The 15,627-nt window shown below is 39.0% G+C and overlaps 1 protein-coding gene across 11 annotated transcripts in view; it reads right to left on the reverse strand.

The window, feature by feature from the left end:
* Window positions 1-15,627, reverse strand: part of LOC145978267 (unconventional myosin-XV-like) — a 536,876-nt gene that overhangs the window by 231,431 nt on the left and 289,818 nt on the right. For 6 of the 11 annotated variants that reach the window (XM_083110774.1, XM_083110771.1, XM_083110770.1 and 3 more), the window contains 3 exons: window positions 6,036-6,262; window positions 3,340-3,453; window positions 191-373 (listed from right to left, as the gene is read on the reverse strand). In XM_083110774.1, coding sequence (XP_082966900.1) covers window positions 191-373; window positions 3,340-3,453; window positions 6,036-6,262 — 524 coding nt within the window. The remainder of the gene's footprint in view (window positions 1-190; window positions 374-3,339; window positions 3,454-6,035; window positions 6,263-15,627) is intronic. The other 5 variants (XM_083110775.1, XM_083110769.1, XM_083110772.1 and 2 more) reach the window with 4 other exon arrangements.

Below are 15,627 nucleotides of genomic sequence, written 5' to 3' on the forward strand. Positions count from 1 at the left end.
AGAACATCTTCTCGTCATGAATTTCAACAACTACTTTCCAGTTTTAACCATGCAAAGGCAAAATGAGCAAAACAGGGTGGCTCAAAAGTACATCTGCATATTTTACTACAAAGATTCCATAGCAAAGCGTTAACCTACTGTTGCGCCACCCTGAAATTCAACGGCCCCTCCACCACCTTACAACACTAACCTGCAAAAACGAGTCTTGCGACTCTTTTCTAGCAGCTATGAAAGCATTGCCCGTCTGGTGCTGGGGAGACCCAAAGCGTGTCTTTGGTGGCAAGGGGGGAGGGTGGTCTGGTGGTGAGTGGACCGAGATCTGCCGTTTCTCCGGCGACCAAAGTTCTCCGTGAGATGACTCGTGAAACGAGGCCTGGTCGATAAAATTCCCAATTCAAGCACAATTTACCAAAAGACAAGTTATCATTTTAAAGAATTTAATTTGAGAAACCTTGCATAAAATATTACATTATTCAAAAATAAATACAGTTGTTGGTGCCAATCCCTTCTAAAAGTTCTGCTATCAGTGTAATATTTAGAAGAAAATGTTTCAAATTATTAGGGATGATTTGGGGGGAAAAAATGAATCTATATTGATAAGAAAAAGTTGAAATATTTTTCTAAGTCAACTACTGTGTAAAGCAGAACAGTCTCTACACATTCTTACACTTACAAATCTCACTACATTCCCATCTTAGGGTTAACACAGACAAATGTTCAATCTAGGGCAGATTAATTGAATGCTATCGGTATTGGTCAATATAGGCATATCAGTTTATTGGTAAAATTACTGATAATTTTACCAATCCTATATATCTATAAATATTAGGGATGGGACCGATTAATCGGTACTCTATCGGTATCGGCCGATATAGGCATATCGGTGTATCGGTTTATCGGTAAAATTACCGATTATTTTACCGATCCGATATATCGATAAATATTTGATAATTTAGTGCAAAATTCTGCCATTTTGTTGTAATTTTTATGGATAATCTCCATGCCCTAATTTATAAGACAGTAAATGTCTAAATATGCAATTTCTTTTTCACTGCAGTCACCTTGAAACATATTTATTAAGGAGGTCAATGAACCTTTCAGGTTCTTCAAGGACCATTTCTAATTTTATATCGGATCGGTAGAATATTGGTTATCGGTATCGGTAAATTTTATATCGTTACTTTATCGGTATCGGCCAAAATTTCATATCGGCCCATCGCTAATAAATATATTATAATTTTGTGCAATATTCAGCCATTTTATTATAATTCTTATGGATATATACATGTAATCTCCAGTAAATGTCTAAATTTGAAGCTTCTTGTGCATTACAGTCATTTGGTAACACACATTTATTAAGGAGGTGATTGGACCATTTGGAATTTAATATCTGATCAGTATAGAAAATTTTATATCAGTATTTTATCGGTATCAGTTAAAATTTCATGTCGGTCCATCCCTAGTTCAGTCAGTAAGAATCAATGACTTTGAAAGTGCTTAATAAAGTACATTTAGGAATGTAATGACACAGTATATACAGATGTGAAATGTGCATATATCGGAGGAACAGCAACAAGTCGGAAATACGTGGATATGTTACAGCATTATCTGCAAAATTGATGCATTTCTTAGCATGAGATTCAATGAAATTTTAGTGACTGATAAAACATCATGTAAGATTTTGTGTAATCATAAAGCGTGAACGATCAGCATTTAACACTACCAAACCAATACATCTATCACCTCAGTTTAATTACAGTACCTTCTGAACAGTTCAAAATAACTTGTAATGCAAGAATGAAGAGCAGAGATTTTACTACTGTTGAACTGTATTTATATGTATGCATTAGAAGATGACAGAACTAGAAGTAAGAAGAGTTAGTTCTATAATTGAAGTGAAGTATGTTGAAGTAACGTAAATATTTTGTTTGCTATTCATAGATCTACATGATAATGAATACTCCTGCATTTTTGTATCTTTTCTTAATGCAAAGAAGATCTATGAAAATTTCCACAATGACTTGCAGAGGTATAGAGAATACATATGATATCTGTAAATTTTATTTTATTACAATTTACATATTCCATGAAATTAGCCATGGTGGCCTAGTCACATCTGACTGCCACGCAGGGTGATTTATGGTTGGAATTTTCCACCATAAAGTGGCTCTGGAGCTCACCCAGTCTCAAATCAATGGGCAACCCTAGGGGGTAAAGGCATCCAGAGCATGGTGCTGATCACATCACCTCCAAAATGGCCAACATCGAGAATGTGTGGGGTCGTACCCGCACATCCCCTAAATGTGCCTTTAAGGCACGGTGCTACATGCACGGAAAACTTTGCCTTTATGAAATAAACTCATTTAACTCGTCACCAAGTTTGTTTTTGATTGAAGAAAGTCATTTAGTTTATTCATATATTCATGATACAAACATGATTGAATTTTGCTTTCTAATGTATATGAAGAAAAAGAGGAGGGATTGGTATGTGTCACCAAAATTAATAAGTGATTAAAATTATTTTTTTACATACAAAGAGGCAGTTTAAATTTGCATTACTTCTGTTGCAGATAATGTATTTCATTTGTACTAAAACTTTATGAAAACTTTTATGTTTTCTCTGATATAAGTGACTGACTAAGCTACTGAAATAACCAACATACATGATTCAATGTCCAATTTACACACAATACCAATGCACCAGAACATGTTAGCTGCATAAGTTTCACAAGCGCTAAAAAAATACCAACATGCAATTTGAACCAAAGGTGACATAACTACATAGCAAATGATGAGAGGTACAGATCACGCAGAAAAATATGTACAGTAAAAAAAAAAGTACAATAACAAATGGAGAGAAATGTGTTCAAAAATAAATTGAGCGCATACTACTTGTCAAGATGGTATGGCTCATAAAATTAGCAAATGATGTGATTGTGTATGAAATAGGGTGTTTAAAAAAAATACGGTTACACAAATTATTCCAGGCCAAATATGCTGAGAAAAATAATAGTGCAGTGAGTGTTGCATTGATATATGTAATTTTACTTGTGATATTTTTCCATATTTGTTAGCACTACACATGTTAGTATTTGATGAATTTGTGTAAACAACAATACTCCTGGATGTGAAACGAACAGTGCACATTTTCGAGTGCAAAAATATCAGTGAATTCTTTAATTTATTATACTAGTCATAACATTGTGCTTAATGTGTAAGTGCTTAATAAATTTGAACTTCTAAGCTGTCAAATGTGTAATGAAAAAAGTGCAAAAATGTTGTATAAGTAAATAACTCTTATTGAAGCGAGTTTTGCTTTTTCATCTGTTAGGATTGTACCTTGGAATAGCTGCTTAATGTGTCAGTATTTGACAATGATGTGTAAGTACTTGAGGTCCCGCATGTTTGGAAAGCCTGTGATCTGCCAAATATCATGCTTCCATGATGAGTTTCCTACAAAAACATTAGCAAGGTAAAACATGCAAAGAATGGTTATTACGGGAAAACCTAGTCTTCTCTTGAAATAATCTTCATGTTATGTTTTTTTCAACCTTTAACTGCTGTGGTATGGCAGTAAACATCAGTTGCAGGTTTTACTGCAAAAAGGTACTGCATTACGTCTTGTAAGTAGCTGAATGACTTTCAACGACCAATCAGGGTCAACTAGATCAAAGACTAGAACCTATGGGAGGCTCCAAGCTATGTTTAAAGTCTGATAATGAATTTAAGTAGGCTTTATGTTTCCGGAGAATGGAAAACAGGTGTAACTTTCTGGGAGAAAGGGGGGCCCTTGCCCCCATCCCCAAAGTTACAAGTTTATTAATTTTTTCTTAACCCCTTGGAACCTGAGGAGCAAAGTAACGAAAAGTAATTTTTAAGATTTCCAAAATGTAACAGTTATCTAGCCATGGATGGTATTTTTATGGGTTGAAAAACTTTGAAATTCTGCCCTCACCCATAAATTACGGCCAAAGTTTGATTCTGGTGCACATTTGAGATGCATCAATCATTTGTGCTAGTGGGCGACTACAGGCATTTCTAGCTAACTGTAATTGCTTCACATCAAACCCTCATTCAAAACAATAGCCTGGTAAAAGTTGTAACAACTTTTACTACAGTCACCTCATGTGAAACAGGGCTATAAATGGATGAAGCCACTGAAAAATTAATTTTGCAACAATGCAATCAATGTACATGCTACAACAATAATTTACCACAGCAGTTAAGGGTCAAATGAGTAAAGCTAAAGCGCTTCTATCAAGACAACTAAAGAATTTGCTGCAATTTAATTAATTTCTATATTATATCTATCGTTTCAGCAGAGAAAAATAAAAAGTATAAAAAAGTAGTCATCATTTCAAATCTTCATCATTTCCCAAGAATTCAAATTTCCTTTTGCACACACAAAAAGAACGGTATTAGTGTTTGAGGCAGCTTTTGGAGCAAAGTGACAAATGACACATCACGGGGATTTCACACCAAAGTAACTAGCGATATTTCAACCTCTGGCCTGTCGAAAAGCATTTGATTCACATGCATAATCAACAGACCGAGGCAACACGATGCACACTATTGAGAAAATGGCCCAGTCTGAGTGACATGAAATAACAAGCAACAGTGAAGCTTGTCAAGTCACTGTTATGAAAGGTTGCCTTTATTTCTGAAGGTTCGTTTCCAAGTGACACATGTTCCTTGTCGCATGTTGCTTGTCACTTCGGTCTAAAAAGCTGCATCAAAGACAACCTCTTTCACATAGCAAATCATGAACACACATATCACCATATTAGCTTTCATTAACATAACACTATCAAGAATTTCTAACTAGAATCTATCACAGAAATGGATGCAAACTAGCAGAGAAAATCTAGAAGTCTGAAACAACAATTAAAACTAAAACTAACCTACTGTTCTACATAGAACTAACATGTAACTAAAAAGCAACATTTAAAGCAGGAAAAATATTCTTATAGGTATAATATACTAAGCTTGAGTAAAGAATAGAGCAAATTTTGACTGTACTAATTTAAACAAACACCTAATTGTTATTAACATGACTTAACAATACACAATTAAGAAATATAATATAACAAATAAGACTGAATTAATACCAATGTGATACCATACTGTATATGACAATTAACAGAAAGTTAATTCTACTGAAAAAAAAATGAAATAGAAATGACATTCTTTGAAAATGTTACATTAAATGACACTGAGAATTCACTTCATTCACATGAAAAGTGAGAGCACTAACCATTTGCCGATGCACTACATGGGAGCAATAATTACTGCCTTGTATATTTAAATTTTAGATTCTTTGATATTAGATGTGAGGATAAAAATTTGTGAATAGAAAAGAATTAAATCAAGAAGACTTAGGTGGGCAGGCCATGTGGAACGAATGGGAGAGGAAAGAAGAGTTTACAGGATTCTTGTTGGTGTTGGAAAACCTGATGGTAACAGACCTGTAGTAAGGTCAAGATGAATATGGAGGGATAACGTTGACATGGACCTAAAGGAAATCAGCAAGGATGGAAAATATTGAATTGATCTTGGCCCAGGATAGGGACAGATGAAAGGCTTGTGTTGCTGCAGCCATAAACCTTTGGGTTTGAGAATGCTAGAATGTCAGTTAGTTAGATTTGATGAAATATGTTGTCAAATTTTTAGAGCCTCCCCGATGGCGCAGTGGTAGCGTCATTGCCTTGTAATCAAGGGGTCCCGGGTTCGACACCCGGTGGAGGCACAAATGGTTTGGATCCCACTTTAAACTGTAGGTCCAGTCCCGATTAGCCTTACTGCGCATAAAGTGGACTTAAAACACCAAATCAAATCAAAAATCAAATGTTGTCAAATTTAAATAAACTACAAAAATAATTGATACTGAGTCAGCCCTAACTGTAACACAATAGAGGAATAACTAAATTTAATTCTAAAATAATAAGAGTTATTAAACATCCATAGGATAAGAATGCTACAATCATTCTAGGCAACTGTTAATGAAAAGACCACAAAATATATGAAGAGCATCTTACAGGCTGTTGATTTTGCGACTGCTGCTGTTGTGGTTGCTGTTGCTGTTGCAAGAGCTGCTGCAGGGCTTGGTTCTGCGCAAGAAGCTGCTGCTGAATCTGGATGTTCTGTGCCATGGCCGACTGGAGGAAGGCCCTCTGGAGGTTCTGCTGGTAGGCCACCATCTGGCTGGCATCCATGCCCTGGATGCCCTGCGTTGGCATCGGGTAGGTTGGCAGGCTGAACCCTGCTTGGAAAGGAGTTCCCATTACATTGTTACAAATCAACAATACATAAGCACAGAAACTGTAAAGGTGTTAGTTATTCTCAGGACCATCACTATTATTATTACTGTTTAGCCCACTGAGCAGTACACATGTACAATTACGCCATGTGACAACCTGGCACACTGTAGTACAGATGTGCATGTACGTTTCGAACTTTGCACCAAAGCAGTACTGACGTAACGTGACGTGATGAACTTATTATATCTGCTGCAAAGTTTATTATTATTATTTTCAATTTACTAAATGAAAAACATGTCTGATCATCTCTCATTGTTACTAGCGCTCAGCCAACACCACTCTGAACCAATACTGATGCTACTGTTGACACTCTCACAGATTCCCATCAATACTGGTATCAGTACTTGAAAATTGTAACAATTCAAAGCAGTTTTTATAAATTTTAAAATGTAAGTTTTCCACTGAAACTATATCATAGCAATCTATCACAATTTTGCTTTAAAATTAAACACGAGGAAGCAGTTTAATCACAAATTCCATTTCTTCTCACAATGTTAAGGAAAATTATTTTGCGTAATTTCCAGGATGTTCGAGACACCATGAAAGTATCATGCTGCATTTTTGCAGACTTCCCGAGACTCTTGTAGTCTGGAAAAGTGATTACTAAGGCTAGGATTTTGATGACCTTAAAATTGCCAAGAAATGACCTTTAAAAAATGCATTTATGACCTAATACATGCAAGTAAATGCCCTATAAACTTAGAAAAATTACCTAAAAATTCTGAAAGATTTGTAGAACAAATTTATAAACTACCAAGAGAAATTCAAATTGCAAATTAACGTTACAGTATCTATCACATGTTAATTGCGTATGGTAGTACAAGTAAGAAAGTTCACTTTTTGTCATCTTTTACACTATAAGTACTGAGTTGCAGTACACAACGAAAATCATATGCAAATTTTCAAAAGTGAATGATAGTCGGTTTTCGGACAAGAGAGCCTTGTACACGGAAAAAATTCTCTAGACTTCCATCGACACAAGAGAAGCGTGCTTGAAATGAACAATATCACTTGCTATTAAGTCACTTTCAATTCCATGGAGTGCAAATTGCTTCCCTGACAAAATTCCGATACAGAGCACAAAACATTGTACCCATTGTTTTTGAACAATAATCCGTCTGGCGCAGGCACGTATCCAGAGGGGGGGCTTAGGGGGCTCGAGCCCCCCCCGAAAGTTTTAGGTTTACACTAGATAAAATGAGGTTTTTGGTTTCTTGTGGTGTGAAATAAAATAATGTGACAATAATTTAAGGAAAGAAATAATTATCGAGGCAAGACGGAGAATGTTCCGTAACCCTGTTATTGATAAAAGCATGTATCCAAGATGGGGCACAGGGGGCTCGACCCTTTCCCCAGGAAATGTTTCAGTTTACGTTAGATAAAATTAGGTTTTTGGCTTCTTAAATAATGTGAAAATAATGTAAGGAGAGAGATAATTATCGAGGCAAGACGGAGCATGTTTTATACCCCTGTTATTATTAATAGCACGTAGCCAAGGTGGGGATGAGGTGGCTCGAGCCCCCCCCTCAGGAATTTTTTAAATTTACACTAGATAAAATTAGATTTTTGTCGTCTTGAATAATGTGAAGATAATAAATTTATAAATCTGAGAGAAATAATTATCGAGACAAGACGGAGAGTGTTCTATAACCCTATTATTGTCAGTAGCACGTATCCAAGGTGGGAATCAGGAGGCTTGAGCCCCCCTTCAGGATTTTTTTCTGTTTACACTAGATAAAATTAGGATTTTGGCTTCTTGAATAATGTGATGATAATTTGGGAGAAATAATTATCGAGACAAGATGGAGAATGTTCTATAACCCTGTTACTGTTAATAGCACGTATCCAAGCTGGGGTTGAGGTGGCTCGAGCCCCCCCCCCCCCCCCCCAGGATTTTTTTATTTTACACTAGATAAAATTAGGTTTTTGGCTTTTTGAATAATGTGACGATGATTTAAGGAGATAGACAATTATCGAGGCAAGACGGAGAATGTTCTATAACCCTGTTGTTGATAATATTGCACGTACACTTTTCTTGCGCTTTCGGTGTTGTCTCAGCGCACTTGAGGACTATGTAGAGACTTGTCTGCATTTGGAAGCTGCACAACAAAGGTAGCGCCACACGTAGGGCAATTCGTTGTAATTTCTAATCTCTGGAAGGCGGGAGAGGGTACGTTCTTGAATGAGAGAAGGAGTCAACTACTGGCAATATTAACGAATCGTTTTATCTGCGGAACGTTCTACAATATAATGAAGATATAAATACGCGGATTCAATTTTTCGATTGATCTGTACAAAGAATCGGTTAATGAGATTTCAGAGGTAAGTGTGACAATTCATACAGTCGATTGGTGATCAGATCAGTCAGCGTCCTCTGGTTGCTTTATAAGATATAGTGATTCGAAAATGAAGACATTGACGACAGCAGAACTTCCGGGCCTCAGTGTGGTGCTAGTTCAGTTCGAGGGTCGAAGAGATCAATGCCTCTCTCTCTCTCTCTCTCTTCTCTCAAGTGAATATTTCATCAGTACCGGATATTAAAACAGAAATAAATTGCATAGATCAACTGAAAATCAAAGTTTTGAGTGATGATTTAGTTTTGCCAGAACTAAATTTCGTATATGCAGTCTGAGAATTTCATGATATAAAAAAATACTTTTGTTTAAGCCTACTGGGTTCGAAACACTTTCAAACACTTAACTATCATAAAGAGACAGCCGAAAATTTTATGAATGTCGAGAAGAGAAAGCAGGAAGATGTTGCATATGTAGACATTTTAGGCGGAAATTGCAGGCTCTACCAGGATCCAAATCAGGGTTCTACCAACTGAGCCACCTAGTCATCCTTTACTTCAACCGATTTTTCGTTAAAATGTCTACATAGTACATGTCCTGTGTATATCAAATCGTAAGGTGTAGCCTGTATAGTGAACAAGCACAGAAAATATAGGAGAGAGAAGAAAACTGAGGAGCATTATCACTGGTTGAGGATAATTTTTTCTGTAGTCAACAAGAGCTACTACTTCGAGGTGACAATGACAGTGGCCTAATAAGGGAGATTTCACACCGTGTCGCCTGAAGATTAGGTTTGTGCGGCCTTTTGTGTCGCTACGGTGTGAAACGTTGCTGTTGATTGGCCCATTCCAATCAACATGTATCGCGTGTCCCTTCCTAAGTCTTGAAAATCCAAGTCACAAGGATGGAAAATAAGGGCCTAGGTGTGAAGGCAGGCAGAGGACAGCACCCTAAAGGATCATATTCAAACCTGCAGGAAGAATGCATCTCCAATGCGATGATAAAAACTTCTGGTGAGTTCATTTTAAAAAAAAATGTCCGAGATAAAGAAAGGCGTGCCCAGGATTTTCGGAAGGGAGAGGGGTTACGCATACTATTTTTGGTGGTCAGTCCTGATTTTGCCATTTTTTCCTGTCTTTGACGTTCCTTTTTTTTTTTTTTAAAAAAAAAAAAAAGGAATACTGGGTCAAATGGGGTTATTACCTCACCAACCCTCCCTTGGGCACGTCACTGGAGATAAATGAGTAAGCATTTGATCATACTGGGAGACGAAACATTAGATGTGTTGGGAACGGAAGGGTTTTTCACTGTGCATTAATTGTTTCGTGATCCACCTGTATTCGAGAAGATTTCCTTTGTTTCGTGCCGATATATAACAAGACAGCGGAAGCTGTGACATGCATTTTTGAACACTTGTGAGTGCTAAGGCCTGAATCTGAACAATTTGGTGGGTTTCGGCTTTTATAAGAGCTGAAAAAATGGGAGAACAAGACACGTTAGTGGTGTCCAGGCTCGAATCAGAGAGTAATATTCGAGAGCTGTCTGCGTCCAGTTCGCAACCCACAATTTGAATCTCGCGTTGTCGAGTGGATTGTCCATCCCGTGCATGTGTAACAGCTTCGTAAAAACACTCAAAGATACCATAGATGTTTTTATGCCTGATGAGAAGAAATGGACAAACACACATACTGAGATGGTTCCGGCACACATTCTTAATGCATGGAAACAGAGGAGTCGAGTGGTAAAAAATGTTCCGATTTCACGTTCTGATTAAAATGATAGCCTTACAGTGGCAACGATTTAAGGGATAGTTGCTCCCCATTTTTTATTTTTCTGCCTCAACATTATGGCCTCTTAATGTTAAGCCTTGGCTACCAAGAGAAAGTAAACTTTCCTTGCAATGCCCTCCGCACCCCCCCCCCCCCCCCCCCCCCGTTTTGGAACCCAATTGCCACCACTGGTCTTAAACATACAATTGTGAGATTCTTACTATACCCCTTAAAAAAATGGTGTTGAGCCCCCCCCGAAAGGAATTCCTGGATACGTGCCTGGTCTGGCGACAATGTATTTACTGACAAAGGGGGAAATCACTAGGTTTGAGCTGAACTGTTACATCTGCCTACAATACTGCATAGCATTTCTATGTTTCTTCAAACACAGTCGTTCAGAACTGCACTGAAGGCAATGAGACAAGAGTCGGGAACCTCTCTCCTTCAAAGGGCTACATTTGCAAGTAAAATGCCCCTTCTTTCACCAAAATATAGAAAAATGCATAAGATGACTTTTAAAAGGCTGAAAAATGACTTAAACGGTTTAAGTGTTGGCTCAGCCTTAATTGAAGGGCTTGGTAGTAAAACATGGTAAGTGACATTTTGGTCATTATTGAATTACAAAGTAAAAAGAGGCATCCTTCAATTTCTGCATGTACTTGCTATGTTGTGTAATTTGCATTGTACTCACTGAACGCTTCTGAAATTGGTAAACACAACACGAAAACAATTTATCGACAGCATAGCTTCTAATAACCTTTCTGTTCAATAAACTCAATAATTACCAAAATGTCACCTACAGTACTGGCCAAAAGAGTGTCAACTTCGTGTTTTTTTCGCATACCTTTTGCCAATGTTATCCGATGAGGATGAACGTCGCATGATATGTTGTTGAGGATGTTTCTGATGTTCAACGCATGTATTTTGGTCGAAGTGTACCATTTTCACCATAATATTAAGGAATTACAAAACCCGCCGAGAAATTACTTTTGTACCTATACATGCTGGTTAATGATTGTAACAATGTGTACTAGACATTGTCCAATTTGTGTTCAGTATGACACATTTCTATGTTTTCAGAGTATGGGTGCTCGCCGTGGATGCAGCAATCTGTCTCCGGACATGCAGGGAGGCATTGCTAATGGACGCGCACAAGGGCAAACACTGCAGGAACTGGCAATACAGTTTGGAATCACTAGAAGTGCAGTATCGGAAATTCTGAGGCGGTGGAAGCAACAGGGAGGTGTTGTTGAAGGAATCCCATATAGGGCGACCCAGGATCACGTCAAGACACGTCGACAGGACCATCCTCCGCATCAGCAGAAGCAACCCCAGACTGACGTCAGCCGACATTACTCGGGAGCTATCATTCCCAACCACCCCGTCGCCATCTGGAAGGACCATCAGACGTCGTCTCCAAGCGGCCGGTCTCAATGGATGTCGGCCTGTTAAGAAACCGCTGATTTCGGTGAAGAATAAGAAGGCCAGACTTGCATGGGTAAAGCTCATCTGGCGTGGACTAGGAGAGAATGGAAAGATGTGGTCTGGAGTGATGAATCAAAGTATTGCCTCTTTGGAACAGACGGAATAGTGTGGATTAGACGTCCTGTCGGCCAGAGATTTGATCCCAAGTTTCAACTTACCACAGTCAAACATGGAGGGGGATCTGTGATGGTGTGGGGGTGCATCACTGTCAATGTCGTCGGCCTACTATGCCGAATCAATGGTATTATAAACAGTTTCCAGTACCATACTGGTAAGGTGCGGATTACTCACAATTAAATATAAACTTTAAGCTAAAAGATTAAAAAATCGGCAACTTACGTGTGTGAGTATGAGATATTTTTCGTACTACGTTTCGGAGGTTACACTACCTCCTTCTTCAGGTTGAAACGTTGTTATTCAGACACCTGACATGGTGCCTCGTCGTGAAAGTGAAGGTTAAGGATTTAGGTTAAAAAGTTGCTTGAAGGACACTTTCTAAAAAAGAGTATAAATTACACATCTAAAACCGCGCAATACTATAAAAACAAAGGAACATCCAAGGCTAAAGTCCGCGAACTGCCGACCAATGCACAGGGTAGGCGAATGCACAGTGTCAGCCCGTACCTGGGGAAAAGGAACTTCCCCTCCTCAAACCTTCCAAACTGGGGCTCGGGAGTCACCAATCCAAGGAGAAGTCGACCTCCACCTCGGCGGCTTTCCTAACCTCAGGAGTAACATGGAAGCCCATTTCGTCCCTAAACACTGCGGCTTTATCCCATTTTTTAAAGAAATTAACCCAGCCGTCTTCTAAATTCCCATCGTCCCTATTAAGCTTATTCCAATTTTCCGCGCATATATAAGCAGCTTCATATACGTTCCTGTCCAATTTATTGTTAACCTCCCTAATAATTTCCCTTTTAGCAATCTTATGTCGGTTAACCAATATATGTTCAGACAATCCGGTTTTGGGTATGCCTTCCTTTACGTCCTTATCATGCTCTCCCCACCTGACTTGCATACTTCTCCCCGTTTGTCCCACATATTCCTTTCCGCATTCACACACTATCCTGTACACCCCTTTCCGCTCCTCAGGGTTATTGCGTCTATCCCCCCTCCCTTTCTTATATGATGTAAAGTGCTTTTCAATACTCCGGGGCGCTCTTACCCCACATTTTATTCCGTAACTCCTCACGGACTTTTCAATTTTCTCTGAGACCCCCTTAAAATACGGGATCCCCACGAAACATGTGCCTTTTTCACCGTTTTCTATCCCAGTTTTTTTACCCTCTATGTCATATTGCGATGTTTCTTGCCTAACAATCCTTTTGGCTCTCCTAGCTACTTTTTCCAGGTCGCGGATAGTGTACCCATTCTTTACCCCCACTCTCCTTATCCATTCCCCTTCTTTCCGTTTCTCTTTCTCGTCATTGCACAGTCTTTCGGCGCGAATGTAAAAGTTAAGAAAAACATTTAATTTAGTCCTATTCGAATGTTGGGATCTCTTATGGAGGTACAGCTCTCCAGCTAACGGTTTATGAAAGACCCCCGTAACGATCCGTTGTCCGGTTTTAGTAAGGCATAAGTCAAGAAAGTGGATCTTTCCGTTGACCATATCTTCCCTAGTAAACCCAATCCTGGGGTCCTGCTTCCCCAATTGGTCGAAAATGCTGTCAAGTTTGATTTCATCCCCTATGATGAGGATGTCATCTACATATCTCCCATAATATTTTACCTCCCCCCTCCCCCCTGCATGCTCCATAGCGGTTTTTTCGACGTAGTGCATGAAGATGTTGGCCACAAGACCAGAGATGGGATTGCCCATGGCCAACCCTTCTTTTTGTCGGAAGATTTTATCGTTAACGTAGAAGTAATTGTACCCCGTAATGAGAAAAAACCACCGGACGTACTCCCAGGCGACCAAGATTTCAACGTTTTGGTCAATCAACCATCTATATAAACAATCCCCAGCTTTGTCCCGGGGGACACTGGGGTACAGATTAATAACGTCGAAACTACAGATTACGTCCCGTTCTCCTATGGTGAGTTTTTCGATGGTTTCTTTGACCATAAGAGAGTTTTTGACGCTATACGGAGTGTCCATATCCATTTTTCCCATCCTCTTAATCATTTCTTTAGCTAAACCATATCCTGGATGTGCATACATGGGAATGATTGGTCTGAGGGGTATCCCCTCCTTATGGGTCTTAGGTATCCCAAAGGCCGTAGGAATATTTCCTTCCTTAACCCCCTTAAGTAATTTCTTTTTTTCCGCGCTTCCCAAGGTAAAACTGGTTTCAATGCCTTTTCTGATTTCTCGTTTGATTTTATTAATGGGATTAACTTGGATTTCTTCGTAGTCATTACTTCTAAAGCTATCTTCCAACTTGCTGTGGTATTCCTCTTTCCCAATAATGACCATTTTGTTTTCCTTATCCGATCGAACCAAGTACACATCACTTTGTTTAACCCATTTTTTCACGTTACGAAGATTCCCCCTAAGCTTACTTTCCGTTTTTCCCTTTGATGCCCTATGATTGGTAACGGGGGGGCCTAGTTCCCTTATACTTAGGTGCATTTGTTCATCTATAATGTCACGAATTTTTACCCTGACATTGGATTTATCTTCTTTTTCGTCTAATTTTCCCACTATTTTTTCCGCCGCTATGACGAATTCCTCTTTTTCGAAGTTTTCTTCCCTAATGGCAAACTTATGCCCCATTTTCATAATCCCCGCTAAGGCCTTAGGGGGTTGAAGTTTTGTTAGATTTAGAATATTGGCTTTATTTTCATCCTCTTTGCTGTCCCTATTCTCTCCCTCCTTAACTCCCTCGTTAATTCCCAATTTAATTAATTTCCTCCTAATTGTCTCGATATCTCTTACTTTCGCCTGTTCGACTGTTCTAGAATGACGTTCCTCAATGCGCCCCCATGTCACCTGGTCTAATCGTCCTCCAATTTCCAAATGTAACCGGTAACATTCAGAGTTGAGCCTATCCACCTGTGCATAGGCCTCCCTTACGCATTTCCCCAGCATTCTAAACTGTATTTCCCTCTTTTGATCCTGCCCTTTAAAACTAAGAGGTTGGTACCCCCACTTTAAAAAACTCGGTAAAAAACCTTTCTTCTTACAATGTTTAAGGAAACCTATCCTAATAAGGGTCTTATTAAGCTTAATCCTCAACTTTTCAAATTTGCGCACTTTCCTCCCCGTATCGGAGATCAATAACATACTGGTAAGGTGCGGATTACTCACAATTAAATATAAACTTTAAGCTAAAAGATTAAAAAATCGGCAACTTACGTGTGTGAGTATGAGATATTTTTCGTACTACGTTTCGGAGGTTACACTACCTCCTTCTTCAGGTTGAAACGTTGTTATTCAGACACCTGACATGGTGCCTCGTCGTGAAAGTGAAGGTTAAGGATTTAGGTTAAAAAGTTGCTTGAAGGACACTTTCTAAAAAAGAGTATAAATTACACATCTAAAACCGCGCAATACTATAAAAACAAAGGAACATCCAAGGCTAAAGTCCGCGAACTGCCGACCAATGCACAGGGTAGGCGAATGCACAGTGTCAGCCCGTACCTGGGGAAAAGGAACTTCCCCTCCTCAAACCTTCCAAACTGGGGCTCGGGAGTCACCAATCCAAGGAGAAGTCGACCTCCACCTCGGCGGCTTTCCTAACCTCAGGAGTAACATGGAAATCTTGGTCGCCTGGGAGTACGTCCGGTGGTTTTTTCTCATTACGGGGTACAATTACT

The sequence above is a fragment of the Lepisma saccharinum genome, chromosome 24, assembly GCF_977018435.1.
Source record: "Lepisma saccharinum chromosome 24, izLepSacc3.1, whole genome shotgun sequence".
Classification (NCBI taxonomy): Eukaryota; Metazoa; Arthropoda; class Insecta; order Zygentoma; family Lepismatidae; genus Lepisma; species Lepisma saccharinum.